Here is a 20,389-nt window from a genome sequence, read left to right as displayed (position 1 = left end):
CCTCCCAAGTGGCTTTTGAAAGCTCGACATGAAAGAATGAAGAAATAAAGCCACAATACCATCCCTACTAACCTTGTAGTCATTGGGTATTAAAAGAAACATATGTTTGCAAATTTTGCCAAGCCAAAAGATTACAAATAAAAATAACTATATTGTGTACCAAACTTTGGTTGGTAACTTGAGAAAAAGAGAACATTCTTTAATCTTAGTGAATATGAGAATTCACGCCCCACTCATTTATTTGTCAATGCAGCACGTGAAAGAATCATTTATAATGTACTGTCAAAGATGGCGAAAAACACCGTCCATCTTCTCATTGCAGAAGCAAAATAATGTTATAATCAAGTGCACATACAAATGGAAAATTTTGAAGTAATGCAAGGTGGTTATGATAAGAAGTTCCATCTTATATTGAACAGCACAAAAGGGCTTTCTAGACCAGAACATCACAGTAGAATACAGTCGCGGGAAAACTAATATCTGCTGCAAAAGGTTGACTGCATCCCCAAACTTAAAAAGGCATATTAAAGAAATATAGTTATACTGATCTACTACATCCACAAAATGAAATGTTAGCAGTATATTCCTGTACTGTACAGCAGCAAAAGAAACGCCACTCTTACAATGCACGACATACTTTTGGTTAGTTAAGTTTGTGTGTGTAGATGTCTATGAACACTCCTGTCGATTTCTTCGTTTTAGTAGTTTCTCGGAAAAATATTCACTAAATGGCTTCTCGGGGACAGGTATCAACTTGCCAAGAACAGCAAGGGGCCAGCTGTTGAGCAAAAACTAACTTCACTTAGTACCGGAAAAGATTAAAGATCAATTATAATGCAGTGCATAAAACCAGACTGACCTTATCACTCCAATGACGATTGAAACTAGCCATAATTGCCAACTCAGTCTCACAGTTGAAGTGAATTTTCCAAGGAAGAATATTATGATAACCTAAGCAATAAAAAGATATTGTTATTATAAAAAGGTTGATGTTCAGTGCCAAAGAGAAGGATAGGGATGATGTATATACCTGAAGCACCACTGTGAGGCCGACAATTGAAACAAATAGACGGTTTCTGAGGACTCCTTTGAACACATTCATCTCATCTGGCTTCCGAGCATTGAATTCATTGAAAACCTGTGGTTTTAAGTCATTAGCAGGGATTAAATCTCGATAGGAAGGCAAATATCTGAATTTATGTTGCTCACTTGTTGAGAGCAATATGAAGAATTCAGTTTCAGACTTATCACATACGCCCATACCCCCAAACAAACTAGCTTCAGACTTTTTACCTCATACACAGACCTCCTGAACAAACTAAAAGAAGAGGAAAAAGGAAGACTGCAGGAGTAGTTGAGGAAGCCCAAGAAGATTGTTATATCTCATATTTAATTTTCAAGTCATCTCAGGAAACACAACCAACATCCTAAAAAGGGAAGAGATCAAATACTCTGTCCGTCCAAATTTGGTTGCCCACTTATGATTCAATAAGGGAAGAGTCAAAAAATATGAATTATTCAAAATCTGTTGTGTAAACAGATGGAACATGTTTTGATGTTTTTATTGGTGAATGAAGGGGAAAATTATAAGGGGAGGCTAAAGTTTTAGAAGTATTTCAAACATATTAGAATTAAGAAAGTGGACAACCACAATCCAAAAGCATAAGTAGGAAAAATATCCTGGGACAGCAGACATGCTTGAGTTTGCACCAAGTACCCACAATAGATAATCTTTCTCATGGAAGGAAAAATACATTATGGAGAGTGCAAAAGCCAATCATAGGATAGTTTATATCAGTTATATTCTTACCTGGCAGAAGACAAAAGCGTTGAAAATCAAGGTGTTCTTCACTTCAATAGCCCGCGCACTCGTCTCATGCTCCAAATGCAGAATTTGTTTACCTCGGAAATTGAGGACCAGGAGAACTGAAACTTGATACAGAGCCTGCAGATGTTCAACCAGGAGTATTAACCTCAAAACTAATATAGAACAAATGTTTCTCATCTGGGAACATCGCTGTTAAATTTATTTTACCTGTATTAATAGGTTTCTCCACATGATATTGGTGACTAGAGGTTCCCTGAGATAGAATTAAACAAACAATCAATTGATGATGCGCCCGAGAAACATTATAACTATAGGAACATCAGCTAGTAATATAGAAAGAAGCTGAAAATGAGTTGATCCAATTGGAAAATCATTGCCTGGAGTTGCAAAATAGTTTCACCACTAGATGTGTTTAATACAAGATGGATGTACAAAAGTACCAAAGCATAAAGTGTCCTAATGGTCAAAATTAAAGTAGGAGGAGAATCATGAGGTCTCAAGTTAAAATCCAGCGGAGACAAAAGCACTAGGTGATTTCTTCCCTTCTGCCCTCCTAGCCTTAGTGGACAAAGTAATTGTTGCTGGTGGGAGGTAGCATGTATCCCGTGGAACTAGTCGAGGAGTGCGCAAGCTTGCCAGACCACCACGGTTATCCAAAAAAGGTACCAAAGCATTAAAATGAATGGCTGAAGGTATTTGATAATTATAGAAGTCCCTACAATTTAGTAACACAAGTGGAAAGAGTCGGAAATGTATAGAATCCAGCTTACACTATAATCACATGAATGTTAAGAATGTAGTGAGATTGTTTAAACCCACTGCAACAAGAATGCACAGAAGAATGGTTTTCCTTTTCTTTCTTTTTTTTAGCAAGGAAGAATGGTTTTCCTTTAGGGAGGTTTTCACTCATTTCAGCACATCATAGGGCCAGATGTTTAATAGGTCATGCTATTTAATATATGGGCAGCATCCAAAATCTAAATAGGCATGGTGCAATAACAAAATATGGAGAAGAGTAGAACGACTATATTATAACATTGATGGGCAGGCCGGATTGTGCGCACCCCAACTATTCCACCGGATAACTGCTATCTCTTACCTCCCACCAGCAGAGGTACCAGGTAACACTGCAACCACCTAGCATTTTTTGTCTTTGTTCGGTTTGAACCCTAGTCTCTAAGGCTTGAGTCCACTTCATTTTTTAATGAAGTAACCTGGTAGGCCACTAGGTCACATCACTCACAGGTCATTGGGTACTTGAAGCTCTAGATATCTCACAGCTTCAATACAAAACTACTTCCAACACTTTATGCAAAAGAAGAAATTCTAACAAACCATCGTGCATAAAGGCCTCCTAATAGGAAACCAAGTGCAGAGCCCCATGACAGATTAGCTATCTTTAAAAACCTAGCCCATCTGTAATACTATAAATAGGCAGATAAAGTAATAGAGTCAAGCTAAAGTAACTTGACGTCACAAACCCAATATCCTTGCAATTAAAATATTGAAGCAAGTTACTTTTTTCAGAAGATTAATCTACAAACTAACCTTCGACCAACAGGATTTCGGCGCATAAGGTGATCAGTTGGTGGTTCTGTGGCCAGTGCAAGCGCCCCCAAGGTGTCCATAATAAGATTTACCCAAAGTAGCTGCACAGGTGAATGGGAAAACGTCAATGATCAACATCAGAATGTAATGTAATGTAGAACACTAGAGTGCATTTTCTAATCACACTGATCGATGATACAAGGGCAGAGAAACAAAACCTGAACAGCATTCAATGGGACATCACCAGCAGTAACTGCAGCAACAACATTAATTATAAGAGCAGCAACGTTAACAGTGAGCTGAAACTGGATGAATTTCTGGATGTTAGCATACACAGATCTGCCCCATCGGACAACCTGCATTTGGCGAGGAAAGAACAATAGAAATAAGTATACCGTGAACTGGTTTGAAAATCTTAGAACTTCAATCAAAGCAACTAGAAAAGATACAAATGGGTTTGCAGAATATATCAGCTAAAATAGATAGACTTCAGAACTGCTGAAGGCAATTTAAATTTTCATAGAGAAAACATGCATTCTGAAATCGGAAACTCAGTAGTACTAAAATCTTTAGGGAAAATTCTCATAAAGTAAGAGATGACTAAGCGCTTCTGTCATAAAGTAAGAGATGACTAAGCCCCACAATAAACTTATCCTTAGCAGCATCTTGTTTTAGGTTCAAACTATATAAACACGACTCTTGGGTATACATTCAAAGCAGTTTAGTCAAACATGAGAGTCAAGTTAATCTTTTACAGTTTTACTGTAGAAAAAAGCCTGATAACTTCCTTGATAAACTGACCTTCACAACAGAAGCAAAATTGTCATCCAGTATAATGATATCTGAACTTTCTTTGGCAACTTCTGTTCCAGCAATTCCCATAGCAAGACCAATATCAGCCTACAAGACAGCAATGAAGGAAATCTTATTAGCAAATATGGTGGTTAATTTTGAAGGTAAAACTGCTACCCCATGAAAGAATCACAGAGAAAGTTTGATCAACGAATTAAAAAACAGAACTGCGGATAAGTGGCAACTGATGTATCCAGCCACGATCAACGCATTTTAGACATTCATCCCAAGGCCCTATGCGTGTATATCACCATAAGTAACTAGAGCAGAGACTTCAACTATCACAGGGCCGGCAAGTTACCACATAGCAACAGAAGGAAAATCCTCGGGCCGAAGGAACAGCGAACAGGATAAAATGATTCAGAAAGAAAAAATACACCTAGTAGACCTCATGTTTTCTATAATCACACAAGTATTTTCTCAACCAGCCAAGAAGAGCACCTCGTGTAATGCAGGAGCATCATTAGTACCATCTCCAGTTACAGCAACAACATGGCCATTGCTCCTTAGTGCTTGAACAAGCAAGAGTTTATCATTGGGCGACGATCTTCCCATAACCTAGACATGGTGTTGAATTTAAAGTGAGGAAGAACTTTGTTGAACGACTAAAAACAATCTAGTTTCATTCCATACCGATATTTTATCTGCCACGTTCTTTCTGTCCTCCTCGGACATAGCTCTAAACCTCTTTCCTTCAATCAGATTTGGTTCAGTTGCATCAGCATCAGATCTAAGTATCCCACATTCCAAAGCTATTGCCCTTGCTGTTTGTAAGTTGTCACCAGTAACCATCCTTACCTGTGAATTTGACGGAAAACAGTTATATGCCATCACATATTGTGGAAGGTATGGCAGTTAAATATTATTTAAAAAGATTTGGAAGAGACAAATACAACAGTACATCCTATAGTGGTGGACATCCTACACTACAAGCATATAACACAGCTCCCCATGCTGGGACTTACTAAGTTCAAATACGAAAAGGGATAGGTTACACTATGAGCAAATGAACCATTTTTATTAGAGGCATATACAAGTATGGCCACACTCGAAGCTTTTCAGGGATTCGTCAACCATTTCAGAAATCACTATGCATGCAAGAGGAACACAGCTTGTCAAGGAAAAACATTCCATAATACACTCCTAGAACAGTCAGGCTGGTGACACAAGACAAGAACTTTACAACAAAATCACAAATTAACAAGCAGCTGAGGTGCCTAATTTGTTTCAGTCCCATGAATCTGAAAAGATCTCTAAGAAAGTATACCAATAACAGGAAACACTAGTTCAATTCTTTATTGTCAAGGCATCACACTATCCGTTCAAAACCACAACTACGATGAAACCAAAAAGAAACAATGTTTATGCATTACAAAATACAAGTATCACAGACTCCCTACCAAGAACTACCACTCAGTCATGGAGTTTGCAACTTTCCACATTGTTTCTTTATGGCACCAGAAACCCAGTACTGCATTATATTTAACTCTTAAGTATCTTCCATTGGATTAACTGTATTGAAAACTGACAATCTGACTTGCTTTAACAAAATGCCACTGACAAACACAAGCAGGACAGTGAATAGAATAGAAAATAAAATACAGATATACATAGAAGCAACAAAAGATACTTTATCTTAATAAGAAATACACAAATAGGCAAATTCCCATTATAAATAAAAACACAAAGGCTTTCTTCACGATTCTCCTATAAATTAACAGCACCAACACATCAATGTAACACTCAAAACCCGTGAAATGCCATGTTTGGAAATAGAACACAATTTCTACAGAAACCAAAAGAAACTAGAATAGAAGAACCATTTTTACAGTAAAAACAGATATGCGAGCATCATTGAGCTAATAACAGAATACATGACAAATCAAAAAACTAAGTGCAAATGCATTATTCTAATTACCTTCACGCCAGCATCAATACATAACTGAACTGCATCTCTTACGCCTGGTCGGCATGGATCCTATAATACAAATATAAAGAGTTAATTACATGTGATAAGAACAAAGGAAATGATACTTAAGCATTATATATTCTTAAAAATGGAAAGGAAATGTAGATATAGCAGGAAGTCAAATGAACTGTAACTGCAGAAAAGGCTATGACACAGTAAGTAGAAAAACTGAGCACCCAGTTCCTAGAATTATCCAGGCTAAAAGATAAAGCTGCCACTTTGTTAGGCTTATTTCTTTTAAGGTTGAGCTAGGTCAAAAGACTCATCAGAAGGCAAGCTTGCTTTTATTCACTTTTCTGATGTTGTGCATTACAAATATTTAAAGAGGAAACACTAGTGCTTGTCCGGTGGCCCTAACCACCCCTCCTCCTATCTCTCTCTCCATTCTCAAACTTCCTAGCCACCACTGCTACTTCCTCCAAGTCACCGCTACTTGCTCACCACTCAACTTCCCCATAGTTGTGGTTCTGCACCTGATTGCTTTAGCTTTTCTGCATTAGATTGTTTACACCTCCTTTTGCACCACCACTGTTGCTCCATAGCATAGCTATAGGTTTCACTCCCCAAAGAGTAACCACCATTGACTCTCATACTATTGTGCATTGCAGCTGGAAAACATAGATTAATTTGGAAGATCTCATGAAATCAATGTCAACAAAACTTTGATCTATCATCTCCAACCGCGACCTTTGGGATTTGCATTCATAGACATACTATTTATGGCGAAAAAGTTTTTCCAGGTAAGATAAAGCCAAACTGAAAATTAGGATTTCTGTTGCAGTCTTGATAGTCAACTTCCAAAGTTGTTTTATCTGTTTGCCACCCTAGGTCAGCCTTCCGCACACAATCTCAAGTTCATAAATCATCCCCATTGTATAAGCTCAAGCCTCAATTTTCAGTCAGCCAAACACAAAAAACAGTTCGGACAAGGATCAGTTCAAGATGGCTCATAAAGATCTCAGCTTGGTTTTGACTTGGCTCAAAAATTTACACCCTTTAAACAGACAACCAAAATAATTCAATAACTTGCAAGATCCGTAACATTTCCATCTGTGTGCTGCAGAAAAGTTTCCCTTGGAGCATAGAAGAGAAAAAGATGTCGACATATAAATAAGGGGGCGGAAGATTTTACGAGTACCTTAATGCCAACAATTGCAAGCAATATTAGGTCACCCTCAGGTATTTCCCAGTGATCTATTTCTTCCTCAGTAGGTACTTTTTCCACCTCATATGGCCGGTATGCAATAGCAACACATCTCAAACTCGAAGCAGCCATGTTGCCAATTGCTTCCTTGAAAAATGACATCTGTGGACCGTAAATGAACTTATACTCAGAATTAAAGCCAAAAATCATATCATATATATATATATATAAAAGAGAACCTTATGCCCGCCTACATGGCGCCACCACAAATCAGAATTCCCTTTTAATTTATTTATTCCCAAAACTTGCCTTTCCTTTTCATGAAAATTTGTGACTTTTATGAAGAGTTGCGACTTTTATGAAGAGTTGTGACTTCAATGAAAAATTGCGACTTTTATGAAAAGTTGCGACTTTAACGAAGAGTTGCGGCTTTTATGAAAAGTTATGACTTTTATGAAAGGTTGTGACCTTTCCGAAGGGTTGCAACTTATCCAAACAGTTGTAACATTTTCGATAAGGCACAATAAACAGTTGTTCACAGTACCCTTTGTTGTCTATAAATAGAGGGATTTCCTCTCATTTTACAACAACGAAAATTCTGAACTACTTCGTCTTCTTCTTCACAATTTAATATTTGTGTACTTTACTCATGTTGAGTGGCTCACTGACACCACTGCTTATGTTACAGATCCTGATATGTATTTTTACAATCATTAATTCATGCTTATGTTATTAAGGATAAATGATAATATGTAATAATTTTCATTTTCCTTTACATTATTAATGTTTGTTACTACGTAATCTTGTATGTAAGATAATATAGTGTTTTAGCTTTAATGCCTGATAGGTTTTAAGTATTATTTTATAAACTTCGTGTTATTAAATTTCCACGCGAAGCGCGGATAATTTTACTAGTTTATAAAATAATGCCAAATCATTTTGAATCGGTAAAATTATGCAGTCTCCTGCAAAAAACAACATGCAGAAATCACTCACATCTATATTGAAGAAAGTTACAGCAGATAGTAAAATTTCATGGAAGAGACCATTCAACTTTGGCATTCTTTTATCTCTTAAAGCGCCCATTTCAGATGCAGTGGTTCATATGACAATTTTCCACGAGTGATAATTGACCAATATTCCTCAAAATGAGAAAGAGAACATCACCCTTTTAAAATAGGATAAAATGCTAGTGATTGATTAGTTTTTAGTTTTTAAACAGATCAACTGCTTGATAAGACAAACATTTCCACAAACCTTATCATCGCCCAGAGGAACTACCGACCCATTCTCATCAATGAAACTTGTACAACAAGAGAGAACAATTTCAGCAGCTCCTTTCCAGTGCAAGTGAACCTCAGAATCCTGCAAAACAGCAAACCAAACATGAAGGGTCACCACATGTCAAATCAAGAAACACAGCATTGGTATCACCTGAGGCATCATCCAGATACAAATCATATTTTATAAGGTGGTTTTTCCATGATCAGAAATCTCTAAGATCTAATTTACAACATCCAGACCTTCCAGATAGCTTCAGATATTTTCCCTATCATGAGAAAATCTTATAGCATCCATAGAAGAGGTGGGACTTTTTTTTTGACAAGTAAGGAGATGGACATAGAAGCAAATGTTTTTGTTCGAGTCATCTGGATGCCAAATAATAGATTTCTGAACATCGCCTAAGCAACTTTTGGTCTTTAGCTAGCCATCAAGTAGGAAAAAGATCCAGCGAGTCAAGTTCCAGAATGATTAAAGCTCGAAGCATAAACAACTTTTACATTATAAGCCTGACTCTTCAAGATGATGCGGAGATTGCTCTTCACGAACTGGTTAGAGAAAGAAAATTGGAAGAAAAGAAACAGCACATGGCTACTATTCAGAAGTAAGGATCAAATGGGAATCGTATGTCACTTTTCTCTTAGTTTGCTTACCTGTGAAGTCCTCAAGTAAAAGGTATAATCACACTAAAAATCTATGTTGCTCGGACTTCCAAAAATGCCTTCCGGTGTGTGTCGAATCCTCCAAAAGTGGTGTATTCTTTGGAAGATTGGACACGGGTATGGCAACATATTTTGGGAGTCGGAGCAACATAGCTAAAAATAAGTCCTATTATATGATAAGAAAATAAGCTTCAGAATTGAGCATTGCATTACCAGCTTCACAGCAACGCCACCTCTTTTTTTCTCTGAGTTGAATGGGAAAGCATGGATTATAGATGCCTCTGATCGTACTGCATCAAAATTCATCCCTAGCTATAGAAGAAAATACCAGTTTACTTCAGAGAATTCAGGGATCAATTACTATAAGCATAAAGCATAGCGTAATTACATTGAGACCCCATTGGAGGATAGCTTTCTCTGTCGGCGATCCAGAAATCTCGACAGCAGCACCACCCTATCAGAAAATGAGGAAGCACATGATTTTCGATTGCAGTATGTTCTGTATCTAAATGCAGAATGTAATCCTCACAAAGTGAAAAAGTAAAACAGGCAAGACCACCCCTTAACTTATTAACACGAACTCACACCATAAGGAACCAAAGGACTCTGAGGTGCTTCAGCACTTGTTTAATTAGAGAAATCACTCTCAAAACAATCTGTTCTTTTCTTTGATAAGTACAATATTTATACACAAGCATCACCAGCGCAGGCCCTATGGAACCATGTTGGACAAACATATCAAGCAGTATCTCACCCCCACCAAAAGGATTCTATCTGAAGAAAACAGTACCTAAGCCTCCATTTTATTGAACTATTCGATAAACCACCATTTTATTCAACCATTGATAATTTCCATTCATACAGCAGTTCATTTTCCTCTTACTATCTAAAAAAACCTAGTGTGAATCCCTGTCAACTTTGCAAGTAAGCTTCCACTAATTGAAACACTATATTTCAAGGCAACAGGTTCATGTCAAAACTTGCCAACACCACTTCTAGCCGGACCACAAGGACAACGCCAACATACAGCTCAAAAATATCAACCACCTTATAAAATGTGGAAAAGCTATCAATATAAGCAAAGAAAACACTTTCCGCAATAGTAATGGAATAGCAGATTAACAACCATTCAGAGTTAATAGATCACTGCAAACATCAATAATTCCTCAAACATATATAGTATGTGTCAACATCGTATTGTCAAGGAACAAGTGCAACCAAGAACTCTTCTCCATTCATCATAATCAAGAAGCACAAGACAGGTGTTGGTGTACCTTGATTTTACTTTACCAAAAGTGTCAGTTTTTCAAAGTACGAACAAATAAACACCCATTCAAAAAACATTTCTACTAACTGAGACCATCAGCTGGGAGCAGCAACTGTTACGCCAAAAACTAAAAAGGAATGAAAGAATAATCAAAAAACAATGTCATATAAATTAGAGCATTGCCACTAAAACATCTTATTACCCAAATTATATCAACTTCTAATAAAAAGGATAGAAATCACATAAAGGCTCCAACTAGACAAAGCAAACAATTTTTTATTGACTTGCCTGTGGTACAAAAACGCTGCCAGTTGTATTCAGTCCCACCCCTTCATGAAGCAGAGACAACACAGTCGGGGGCACTTCAGATCTATCATCAGGTGGATCAATCTTTTTACCAGAGATGTAGGCCTCAACCACAGTCATCTACAAAAAAAAAGGTGTGGGGGTGGGTGGGTGGGTGGGGGGTCAGAATTGAAGCTAGGCAGCATCGTAAAGCAAGGTTGTATACAGTATAAATTGGCTCTTCATCCACAACATCAACACTAAACCCATCCAAAACCAAGGGGAATGAAAAGAGGAAGCGGGAAAAGCAAAATACAAGACGATTTTAAAATATTCAACCTGATTCAAAGTCAAGGTGCCAGTTTTATCACTGCAAATTGTAGTTGCAGAGCCCATAGTCTCACAAGCAGAAAGCCTTCTCACCTGCAGTTAAATATTGTTTAGAACACAGAAATCTTGAGAAAAGAAATCAGAGAAAGATGACTGCTCCTACCAAAGCCTTATCTGCCATCATTTTCCTCATAGAATAGGCAAGCCTGCAAGACAAGTCAGAGACAAATTCAAAATACCAGTTGTGTAACAGAGAATCATATTGATACAAAGTCCAATAGTAACGCAAGTTGATGAAGAACAGAAGGACCAAACTAATCAATCACTTGGAGATCTCCAGCAATACACATGACCTTCACAACCATACTCAAACTTGTCTTTAACAACCAAGGAATCTAAAAGATAGGCAAGAACTGAAAGACCAAACTTACGTTAGAGTAACTGCCAAAGGAAGCCCTTCAGGCACTGCCACAACCACAATTGTAACCTACATTTCCACAGGTCACTGGTGAGATGACAGACAATTAGAGAACATAAAGGTCATTATAAAAAATACACATACAGCAATAGTGAATATTTTTATAGCTCCATCTACAGCCTTGCCAACTTTTGTTTTCCCAGCTGTGAATTGAGGAGATCCGTCTGGCTTATAAGTATGACCAGTAAAGAATCTGTACATACATTCTTAAACTAAGACTCCTGGAGCAGTAGAGGTAAAGTGAAGGATAAACAGCATCAATTAAATTCTGCCACTACCTGATCATTAGGACAATCAGAACAAGTAAAGCTACAGTGAGCCCAACTATGCCAATGAAGGTTGCCACCCCATTCAGACGGACCTAAAATGAAATACGCAAACAAATTGAATTTATGAATGTAAATCTTTCAGCAGAATCATAACATCTCACACTCAAATAACCTGCAATGGTGTTTCCTCTCCATTATCCTCTGTAATGCTTGCCATCAGCAATCCCCATTCTGTGTTTATTCCAACACCTACCACCTGGAAATGAACATGACGTGTATAAAATCATTTGCAAATCAATCAATAAATCAAGCATGCCTCGGTCTCAAAAAAAGTTTGGGTAAACTATATGAACTCCTTGAACCATTCATCTCAATTCGGACCCTAATTCCAATGGTTTGCTTATTTAACCATGTCTTTCACAGCAAATCGGGGATCTCTAAAGCCATTTGAATATCTGAAATTAAAGTTTAACAGGAAACGACTAAAGTAGGCTCTTCAAACAGAGAGACATCATGCAGAGCATACCAGCATCATTCCATATCCATCAGCTACTTTGCATCCAGACATTAGGAAAGGAGATTTAGAATCCTTGCGAACCTGGATAACAAAAGTAATACCAGTTAACAAGGAAATTGCAGCCGTGTAACCTAAGAGATTACTAGAAACACTCACAATCTTGCTCTCTCCTGTCATGCTTGATTCATCAAGTGCAAGAGATTGACCCGAGATTAATATTCCATCTGCAGGTACCTGCAATCAATGTAGAGAAAAGAGGTTCATAGAAAAGATGTCATACTTACAACATAAAATAAAGGAAGAAGAGAGGGAAACTGACCTGGTCACCTATTTTCAGAGGTACAACATCACCAACAACTACATCAAATATTGAAACAGGAATTCTTCGCCCACCTCTAACGACCTGTTAAGATTAGACTCCCTCAGAATGTTAAAACAAAAATAAAAAGGTATGGAAGGGAAGGACAAAAAACAGAGATTGCCATAAGCAATACCAGGAAACAGTAGAAGACAAACCTCAATTTGTATGTTCTGCTTCTCTTCATTAAGATTTTGGAATTGAAGTGATTGCTTATAGTCACTAACAGCTGCAAATGCATACCGGGGACTTGTGAGTTACCAACAGGAGAGCACAAATGAACTTTAAGGCTTTATTCATTTGTTAGATATAATCCAAATGCTAAAATAGTTTCTGTGCAATGGCTTGTATAAATAAATATAGACGAGTAAATGCATATTAGAACTGGATATCTTTTTAATCAGTTAATATGACGTTGTAACTGAAACTACTAATCAAGAGCATGCAAGATTTGCTCCGAATTCATTTTCCTTCCATAATTTCTTGTACAATTTATTCGTCTAACTAGGCAGAAATCACAGATTTGACAACATCTGCATCCTTATTACAAGATTCCATGACAATGCTTTAAGTAATTTGGCATCGGCACTGAGCATAGAGTTGTCTTTTACCCTATAAGTTGATTGCAAATTGGACATAGTACCTAAGATAAACCTAATTGAAAAAAACAGATACTGGAACTGTTAATATTTGTAAAAGCATTGGTTGCTAAGAGAAGAAATCAAGCTTCCGAAACTTGGAGGGAGATATGAAATTATGCATGAAATGTTTACCCCAGTGCAGGATATTCATCCAGAGCTCGAGTCTAAAGGTACCACGTAACTCTCGTCTCTCTTATACATCATTTCTAGTATAGTGTGCAAAGTAGTGATCTCACCATATCCCATCTGACATACCAAATGACTCCTAATTGGACTCTACTATGTAAAAAGCCTCCAGGTACGATTGAGTATGCCAAATTACGATTATCAGTATAATTATCGATCAACCTCTCAATCTTTCCCCTTTTATATTCAAAATACCAACTAACCTAATCAGCCCGAGTCTTCCCCATTTTGAATCAAATTTCAACTAACCTTGTAGTTCTAACGTTTGACATGAAATTCGAAGTCTATCAACTAGAGCAATCGAATAGCCTGTTTGGCTTCTAGGAAGTTAAAAGTGCTTATTTTAGAGAATTTGATATGTTTGGTCAAAGCTTTTAGAAACAAAATAAATGTTTTTGAGTAGCAGCAGAAGAAGTTGTTTTTCAGAAGCTAAATGACGTAGCTCTTCTCCAAAAGCACATGTTACTGCTCTAATATTTTGGCAAAAGTGCTTTTGAAATAGATTAGTCAAAACACAAACTGCTATCTACAAAAGTACTTTTTTGAAAAGTACTTCCCAGTATAAGTGGCCAAACAGGCAATAAATTACGAACCCATGTTTTTGATAACTTGTCCAGTGTTGAGAATTGAGTGACCATTACACATTGCTTCATACTAGCCAAACTAAACACAAGTTCAACATCAAGAGCTCTATTGAAATAAAATCGCTACAGAAATCATTGTACCTGTCACAACTATGACAATAATCACTGCCAAGGCAATGCTTCCTCCATCATACCATCCTTCTTTTATACCCTAACGGAGAAAGCATAAATTAGAGCACGAGGAGAGACTCGCAAGCAGATATTAAATACTTGTTTGAAGATGAAACATACTGGAAAAGTCAAGACGTAATAGGCCCAAAAGAATGTTGGGAAAAAAGAATAAAGATGTTCACGGCAACAAATTGATGGATATTGGTGCATTATTCTCTATGTATAGTTATATGCTCCCTCCGTTCACTTATACTTGTCACGTTTGAACTAGGCACATCCATTAAGAAAACAATAATTGACATGGCTATTTTACCACACTTCCGCTAGTGATTGATGTTTAGTATTAAGTCTTGAAAAATGATTTGGAGAATAAGTAATTAATGCTAAGGGTAAGACATGGAAAAAAATAATTGTCCTTTTTTATATGTAAAAAGTGGACAAGTAAAAGTGAAAATCTATTTTGGGAATAGTGGACAAGTAAAAATGAACAGAGGGAGTACTTTGCATATGTGAAAGTCCCATAAAAGAAAAAAAACTTGAGAGCTTTTACTGATAGGTATGATGAACACAGGAGATTCTATTAACACAAATGTGTTTTTCAAGATCTATTAAGACTGCCATTCTCACCCCCGGCCGCAGTTGTGTGTCTTCAAAATATATATTTCCACTCAATATCAATAAAGAAAGACAGAACAGAAACTCTTTCTACTGAAATTTCAATAAATAGTTTTGCAATGCAGAATTTTATATCCTAAAATGGTGACCAGAAGTTAGCATGTGTTCAGCAAACCTCAGTCTTTATGCCCAGCGCCAATGATGCAGCTGCGGCTACCATCAAAATTATCAGGGTTGTATCACAGCAAGCTTCCCAAACAAACCTCTACAGCGGAGAACACACGAAAAGGGTAAATATGTTTGATGATAAATAATGTGACATTTATTCTCAACAGTAAATCACGGTATTAAATGATGTAATAACTGTAACACATACCCAGAAACTCCTTCCTTTCTTCCGAGGATATGTGTTGGATCCATATGCATTCTTTCGCTTCAGCAGATCTACTTCATCTCCATCAATTCCCTTATCTAAATTTGTTTTCAACTTCTCTGACACCCCTTTAACCTGAGGTTACACCATTGCGCAATAGAAATAGCAAAGATAGACTTTTACTTCACCAAGCACTCATATGACTAAAAGAAAAAAATTAAGGGTTTTATAGGTGAACTTGCCCCTCCACAGTGCTGCAAAGCAATAACATCATGCTCTCTAGACATAAAGGTCAGCTCCTCCTGGCTGATATCAAACTCGCCAAGAGAGGGAGTAGTTGGAGGCAACATTTTAAGAGACCCATCCCCTAAAACATAAAAAATGTAAGACAAAATAGTACTACACCAAAACATGTGACATACAAAAAATTCTACCATTTGAAAATACGACTAGAACATCTAGGCTCAAAGGTTCACCAATAGAAAACCTTTCAAACTATGTTGCTCGAACTCCTTCAAAGATGCCCATGGGGGGTGTCGGATCCTCCAAAAGTAGTGCATTTGTGGAGAATCGACACGGGCGCGAAAACATTTTTGGAGAGTCTGAGTAACATAATTCAAAACTAAAATGGAAAAGCCTAATGGTTAAGACTCCCCTTTAAACACAAAACAAACTCACTGATACCTCCAGCATAAATTATCAGCAAAGATGTAACTGTTGCAGTTAAAAAGTAACTACGGAAAAAAGGTCCAACTTCATTGGACTATTGTCCTACATTCTGTGATAAATTCTTTGCAACAACTACCCGTCAGTAATTAAATCTGCTTCTGTATTTGTGATTTGCACCAAATAAATAAACCAGAACTGCGCTTCGCCTTCTTGAACTATTTCATTTAACCATAAAGCAAATTTGAAAGGTATCTGACGGACATCTGTCGCCACCTTCAGCCGGCTACCACACCAACTTAAAAGACTAGATATTACAAATTAATTCCCTCCACCAGAAAAAGCTGATTAGCATTCCAAACAGGGAAAGGGAGAACATAAACTTCCAATATATTGGTTCAAGTGATGTAACAAACAAAAAACCACGAGTTATTTTTAGTTATTACCCACTTTCTCTCACATACTTCAGTATTCCAGTATTTAGATATGGATACGATTTTTTTAGGCTAAACAGTTAAGAGCTGTCACAACATAGGTTTCACTCAATGACTTAAAGTAGCATCAGGAAGTGTTTACCATTGACTGCTTTCCCTGCTTCTTGAAAAAGAACTGCCGCCTGATTCAATGCAAAGAAAGAAGGAACAAAGAATATTTACTTCCATTTAATGCACTGTAGGGTAATGTGAAATATTCGAGAGTAATATTTACCCGAATGACTTGTGCATGGGTTCTTATCTTAGCAATCAATTGCTTTCTTTCTTCTTCCTTTTTTAAGTCCAAGGTATATCGAAATCGACGAGAAGCATTGAGGACAAGTGCAGCTTGCTGAGAAAAGATAACTCAGGTCAGCAAAAGTTTATACCCGTCCTAAACCAGAGGAAGAATCACAGTTTGCAAAGGCTTTTTTTAAAATAAATTAAACTTATAAACGGAAAAGGCACGCATGCAGCAATTGTCAAACTAGCAGAGAAACAAGAATACTAACACACTCGACTTCTCCAACACATCAACAAACAATATAATAAAGGAAGACTCACATAACCAGGAACCAAACTGCTCTCTGCCACTATATTAAAAGAAATTAATACTCTTCCTGAGGGCATAATTGTCATTTTGGGATAGGCTTTATTACAGTCCAACCACTGTGGTCGTGTCCATCCATTTTACAATAAAGAATATATCACCCTTGAAGTAACATAACTATCATGTAGAAAGTGGACACGGATAGCCACATTGCATTGGGTAACAGAAAAGCTTCAGTACTCCACATTGTATCTGTTTATTGATATTGTAATTTGCTCCCTTTGTGACTCGAAACCACAACCTTAAGGTTGGAGGTGGAGGTGCTTTCCACTTGAGCTACCTCTGTTATCCGTCAATACTCCACATTATATCCCCTTCATAATAAAATTTTGGATTCAGTGTAACCGTCATGAAGACCATACCATAACCATTTGGGTTTTGGCAACGGTTGCAAACCAAACTTCTTTGTTTTGGTATATAACGAATTCATTGCTAGATTTCCTTTTTTATGTTTATCAGTTAACTTACAGGATTGGAATCCGAAGACCAATTTTCCAGTGCATTATGTCAGATGTAAACTAAATCGTTCATGATAGGCTAATAAAAATGTTATATTCAGAAAAATCTCAAACATAAAAATGAGGATGGAAGACAGAAAATCAATCTCTCTAACGGTGACATGATTAATAAGATCAATCCCATCTCAAACTTCTCCCTCCAGTCAATTCCTTAACTATTGTCAACAGGGTGATTCAAGTAGGTCATATTTTTAAAAAAATATGAACGAAAAAACTGAATATAGAAAGAATGGAAGTTGGAGACACCTATCCTTTTATGACAAGCCAGTATCAAATTCAAAATTCACCGACATTTAACCCAAATGAAAAACTATAATCCATTTCCCCATAAATCTTGACCTATGCAAACTACATTCTCCATGGTTCATTTAAGCCCCTATTAAACACGACAACTCCCTAGCGACTCGACCAATAGAAAACCAACACCCAATCCTCCTAATAAAAGAAACAATATACGAAAACTAATAACACAGTAAACAAAGAACAAGCCAAAAGCATGGATCCTTAAACCCATCACAAACAAAAACACAAGTCCAAATAAAAGGGGGAAAAGAAAAAATCAATGGATAAACACCCACATGAGCATCCAAAAAATCACAAAACATTACAGCAAAAATAAAACAAGTAAAAATAAGCCCAATGAACACAACATCATACCCAGTGTAATCCCACAAGTGAGTCTGGGCAAAGTAGAGTGTACGCAATCCTTACCCCTACCCACATAGGGGTAGAGAGGTTGTTCCCGAATCGGCTCAAGTCCAACAAATCAAAGTATTCACCAAAAAGGTAATATGAAGGTGAAAAAAATATGTTGATTAATAAGGAAAGCAGTACAAAACATTCATAGGGAAGAAATCATAACGGCGAAATAAAATGAATACCTAAATAAGATTTCACTCCAAAAAAAACACATAATACCAAAAAAAAATATGATCCAATTAAATATCCAAACTCAAAACATACATACAAAAATAATAACAATAATTATACGAAATCAAAAACACTTACCCTCCACCTTTTCAACCGATCAATAGGTGCACTCTTAGTTCTTGGAATATCAAAAGGACTTCCACAATCATCAACAATAGACTTGCTACTACTTCCAGCTTCCAAATCCTCATTCTGATGCCGCCTATACGGCGACCCTTTCACATTCTCTTCACTCATCGTTTCCACTTCCAAAATTCCTCTACTGTCGCAGGAGAGATGACACCAGATTTGACAACAATTTTTTTTTCTCAGATTTTCTCTGTAATATTTCAAACAACATAAAACAAACCCAAAACATATAAATCTAAAAAAAATTAAACCCCAATTTCATAAAAAAAAAAATCAAATTTTCACTAGGGTTTATCGCCTTCAACACCGACCAAATACTATCATATTTACAATACCAATAAAAAACATAAAAACTATCAATATTCAACCAAAATCACCATTTTCAACTCGAACTATGTGCAGATAAACAAACATATATAATAATATACTATACTTTATTGTATTCATTGTAAATAAACATTTACTGAACCTCAATTTTTGATATTTTTTTATACTGAACCAATTTTTTTGAAAAAAAAAAAGTAAGTCTGGAGAATTTACCCGATATTGGAGAAACCGACAGAATTTGCGAGATTTGAGAGAAAATAGTTGCAGATGCTACAGAGAAAAGGCGAACTTGCGAGACGCTAAGGAAAGTGTTGGGAAACTTCGTCTATTTTAATTTTTTTTATTATATACTTTTTTGTATGATTTTGACAGTGTAAATATTATGGTACTACTACATCAGAAAGCATAATAGTTAATTTTCGAAAAATAGAGTAAGATTTTATAATTTTCTTTTTAAAACAAATTAAAATCTCAATTAATTCAGATTCGCTATTAGCAAAGGAAGCGCTCCCTTACAAGATTTTGTGTTTCGTATTCAAAGTTCTAGAGATTTTCTAGCTTTAATTTAGCTATAGATTTTGAAGTCAAGTTGTAGAATTTTGAAATTATTATTTGAGGGTTAAGGAATTATATTCATTGTACTGTAATTCTTGTTGATTTTAGTAGGTGTTTGATAATTTTTATTGATAAATAAAATAAAAATGGATATTTGAAGTTAAGTTGAAAATAAGATATTGAAAAGTTAAAATTGTGTTTATTTAAATATGAAAATATAGTTAAAATATTGTGAATAAAAACTTGAAATTCTTTTTTTTTTAATATGTATTTCAAATTTATTGTTGAAATAATGAATTAATATGATAAAGAAAGTATTTATTGAGAAATAATTCGTAAAGTATTTTATTTCTAATTATGTGAAGAGGAGGTGCGAGAGATTGGTTGCAGAAGAGTACACAAAGAGGTAGATGTAAGTCAAAAAAATATCGAATATGTGTTTTCTTTATTGTTTTTTTCTTTTTTTTTTTTACTTGGGTTTGATGTATTTGAGCTAAGGGTGGATTTGATTTATTTGAGTTGAGGATCTTTTGGAGCAGCCTCTCCACCACCATAAAATTATGATAAAATTTGTATATACTCTACCCTATTTAGACTGTACTTTTACTAAATATTATTGCTAACCACAAAAAAAGAAAAAAAAAATTCACGTAATAGGTGCATCTTTTTTTAGGAGAAGAATCAATTAATTAAACCATCAATTAGTTAACCTACCCTAACCCTCCTGCCCTATAATTTCTTTATCCCATTAATTAATCTCTATAGTTGCAAATTTAAATGCGACGCCACTGCAATTATTACTTTGAAAAAAAAAAAATTACAC

At 36.1% G+C, this 20,389-nt stretch overlaps 1 protein-coding gene across 2 annotated transcripts; it reads right to left on the bottom strand.

The window, feature by feature from the left end:
• Positions 1-277: 277 nt before the first annotated feature.
• On the bottom strand, positions 278-19,243 carry LOC125875472 (calcium-transporting ATPase 8, plasma membrane-type). 2 transcript variants are annotated; one of them, XM_049556423.1, is made up of 33 exons: positions 19,225-19,243; positions 18,634-18,874; positions 16,733-16,849; positions 16,601-16,640; positions 15,362-15,725; positions 15,161-15,250; positions 14,341-14,410; positions 12,947-13,017; positions 12,750-12,833; positions 12,587-12,664; positions 12,440-12,511; positions 12,086-12,169; positions 11,923-12,005; positions 11,729-11,837; positions 11,598-11,653; positions 11,330-11,372; positions 11,176-11,259; positions 10,840-10,977; positions 9,673-9,738; positions 9,498-9,596; positions 8,599-8,706; positions 7,336-7,503; positions 6,147-6,206; positions 4,862-5,026; positions 4,670-4,786; positions 4,178-4,276; positions 3,595-3,732; positions 3,377-3,477; positions 2,036-2,081; positions 1,811-1,945; positions 1,031-1,138; positions 860-951; positions 278-778 (listed from the first exon to the last, which is right to left on the bottom strand). In XM_049556423.1, the coding sequence occupies exons 6-33, from the start codon at positions 15,203-15,205 to the stop codon at positions 670-672; spliced, it is 2,628 nt and encodes an 875-aa protein (XP_049412380.1). In that variant the 5' UTR covers positions 15,206-15,250; positions 15,362-15,725; positions 16,601-16,640; positions 16,733-16,849; positions 18,634-18,874; positions 19,225-19,243; the 3' UTR covers positions 278-669. The 2 variants fall into 2 exon arrangements, with proteins under 2 accessions (XP_049412380.1, XP_049412381.1); XM_049556424.1 differs by lacking the exon at positions 19,225-19,243 and having other exon boundaries at positions 15,362-15,493; positions 15,601-15,725; positions 18,634-19,087.
• Between the last annotated feature and the right edge of the window lie 1,146 nt (positions 19,244-20,389).

The sequence above is a fragment of the Solanum stenotomum genome, chromosome 9 (genome assembly GCF_019186545.1).
Source record: "Solanum stenotomum isolate F172 chromosome 9, ASM1918654v1, whole genome shotgun sequence".
NCBI lineage: Eukaryota > Viridiplantae > Streptophyta > Magnoliopsida > Solanales > Solanaceae > Solanum > Solanum stenotomum.
Note: the sequence above shows the minus strand (reverse complement) of the source record. Positions and strands in the feature narration are given on the sequence as shown.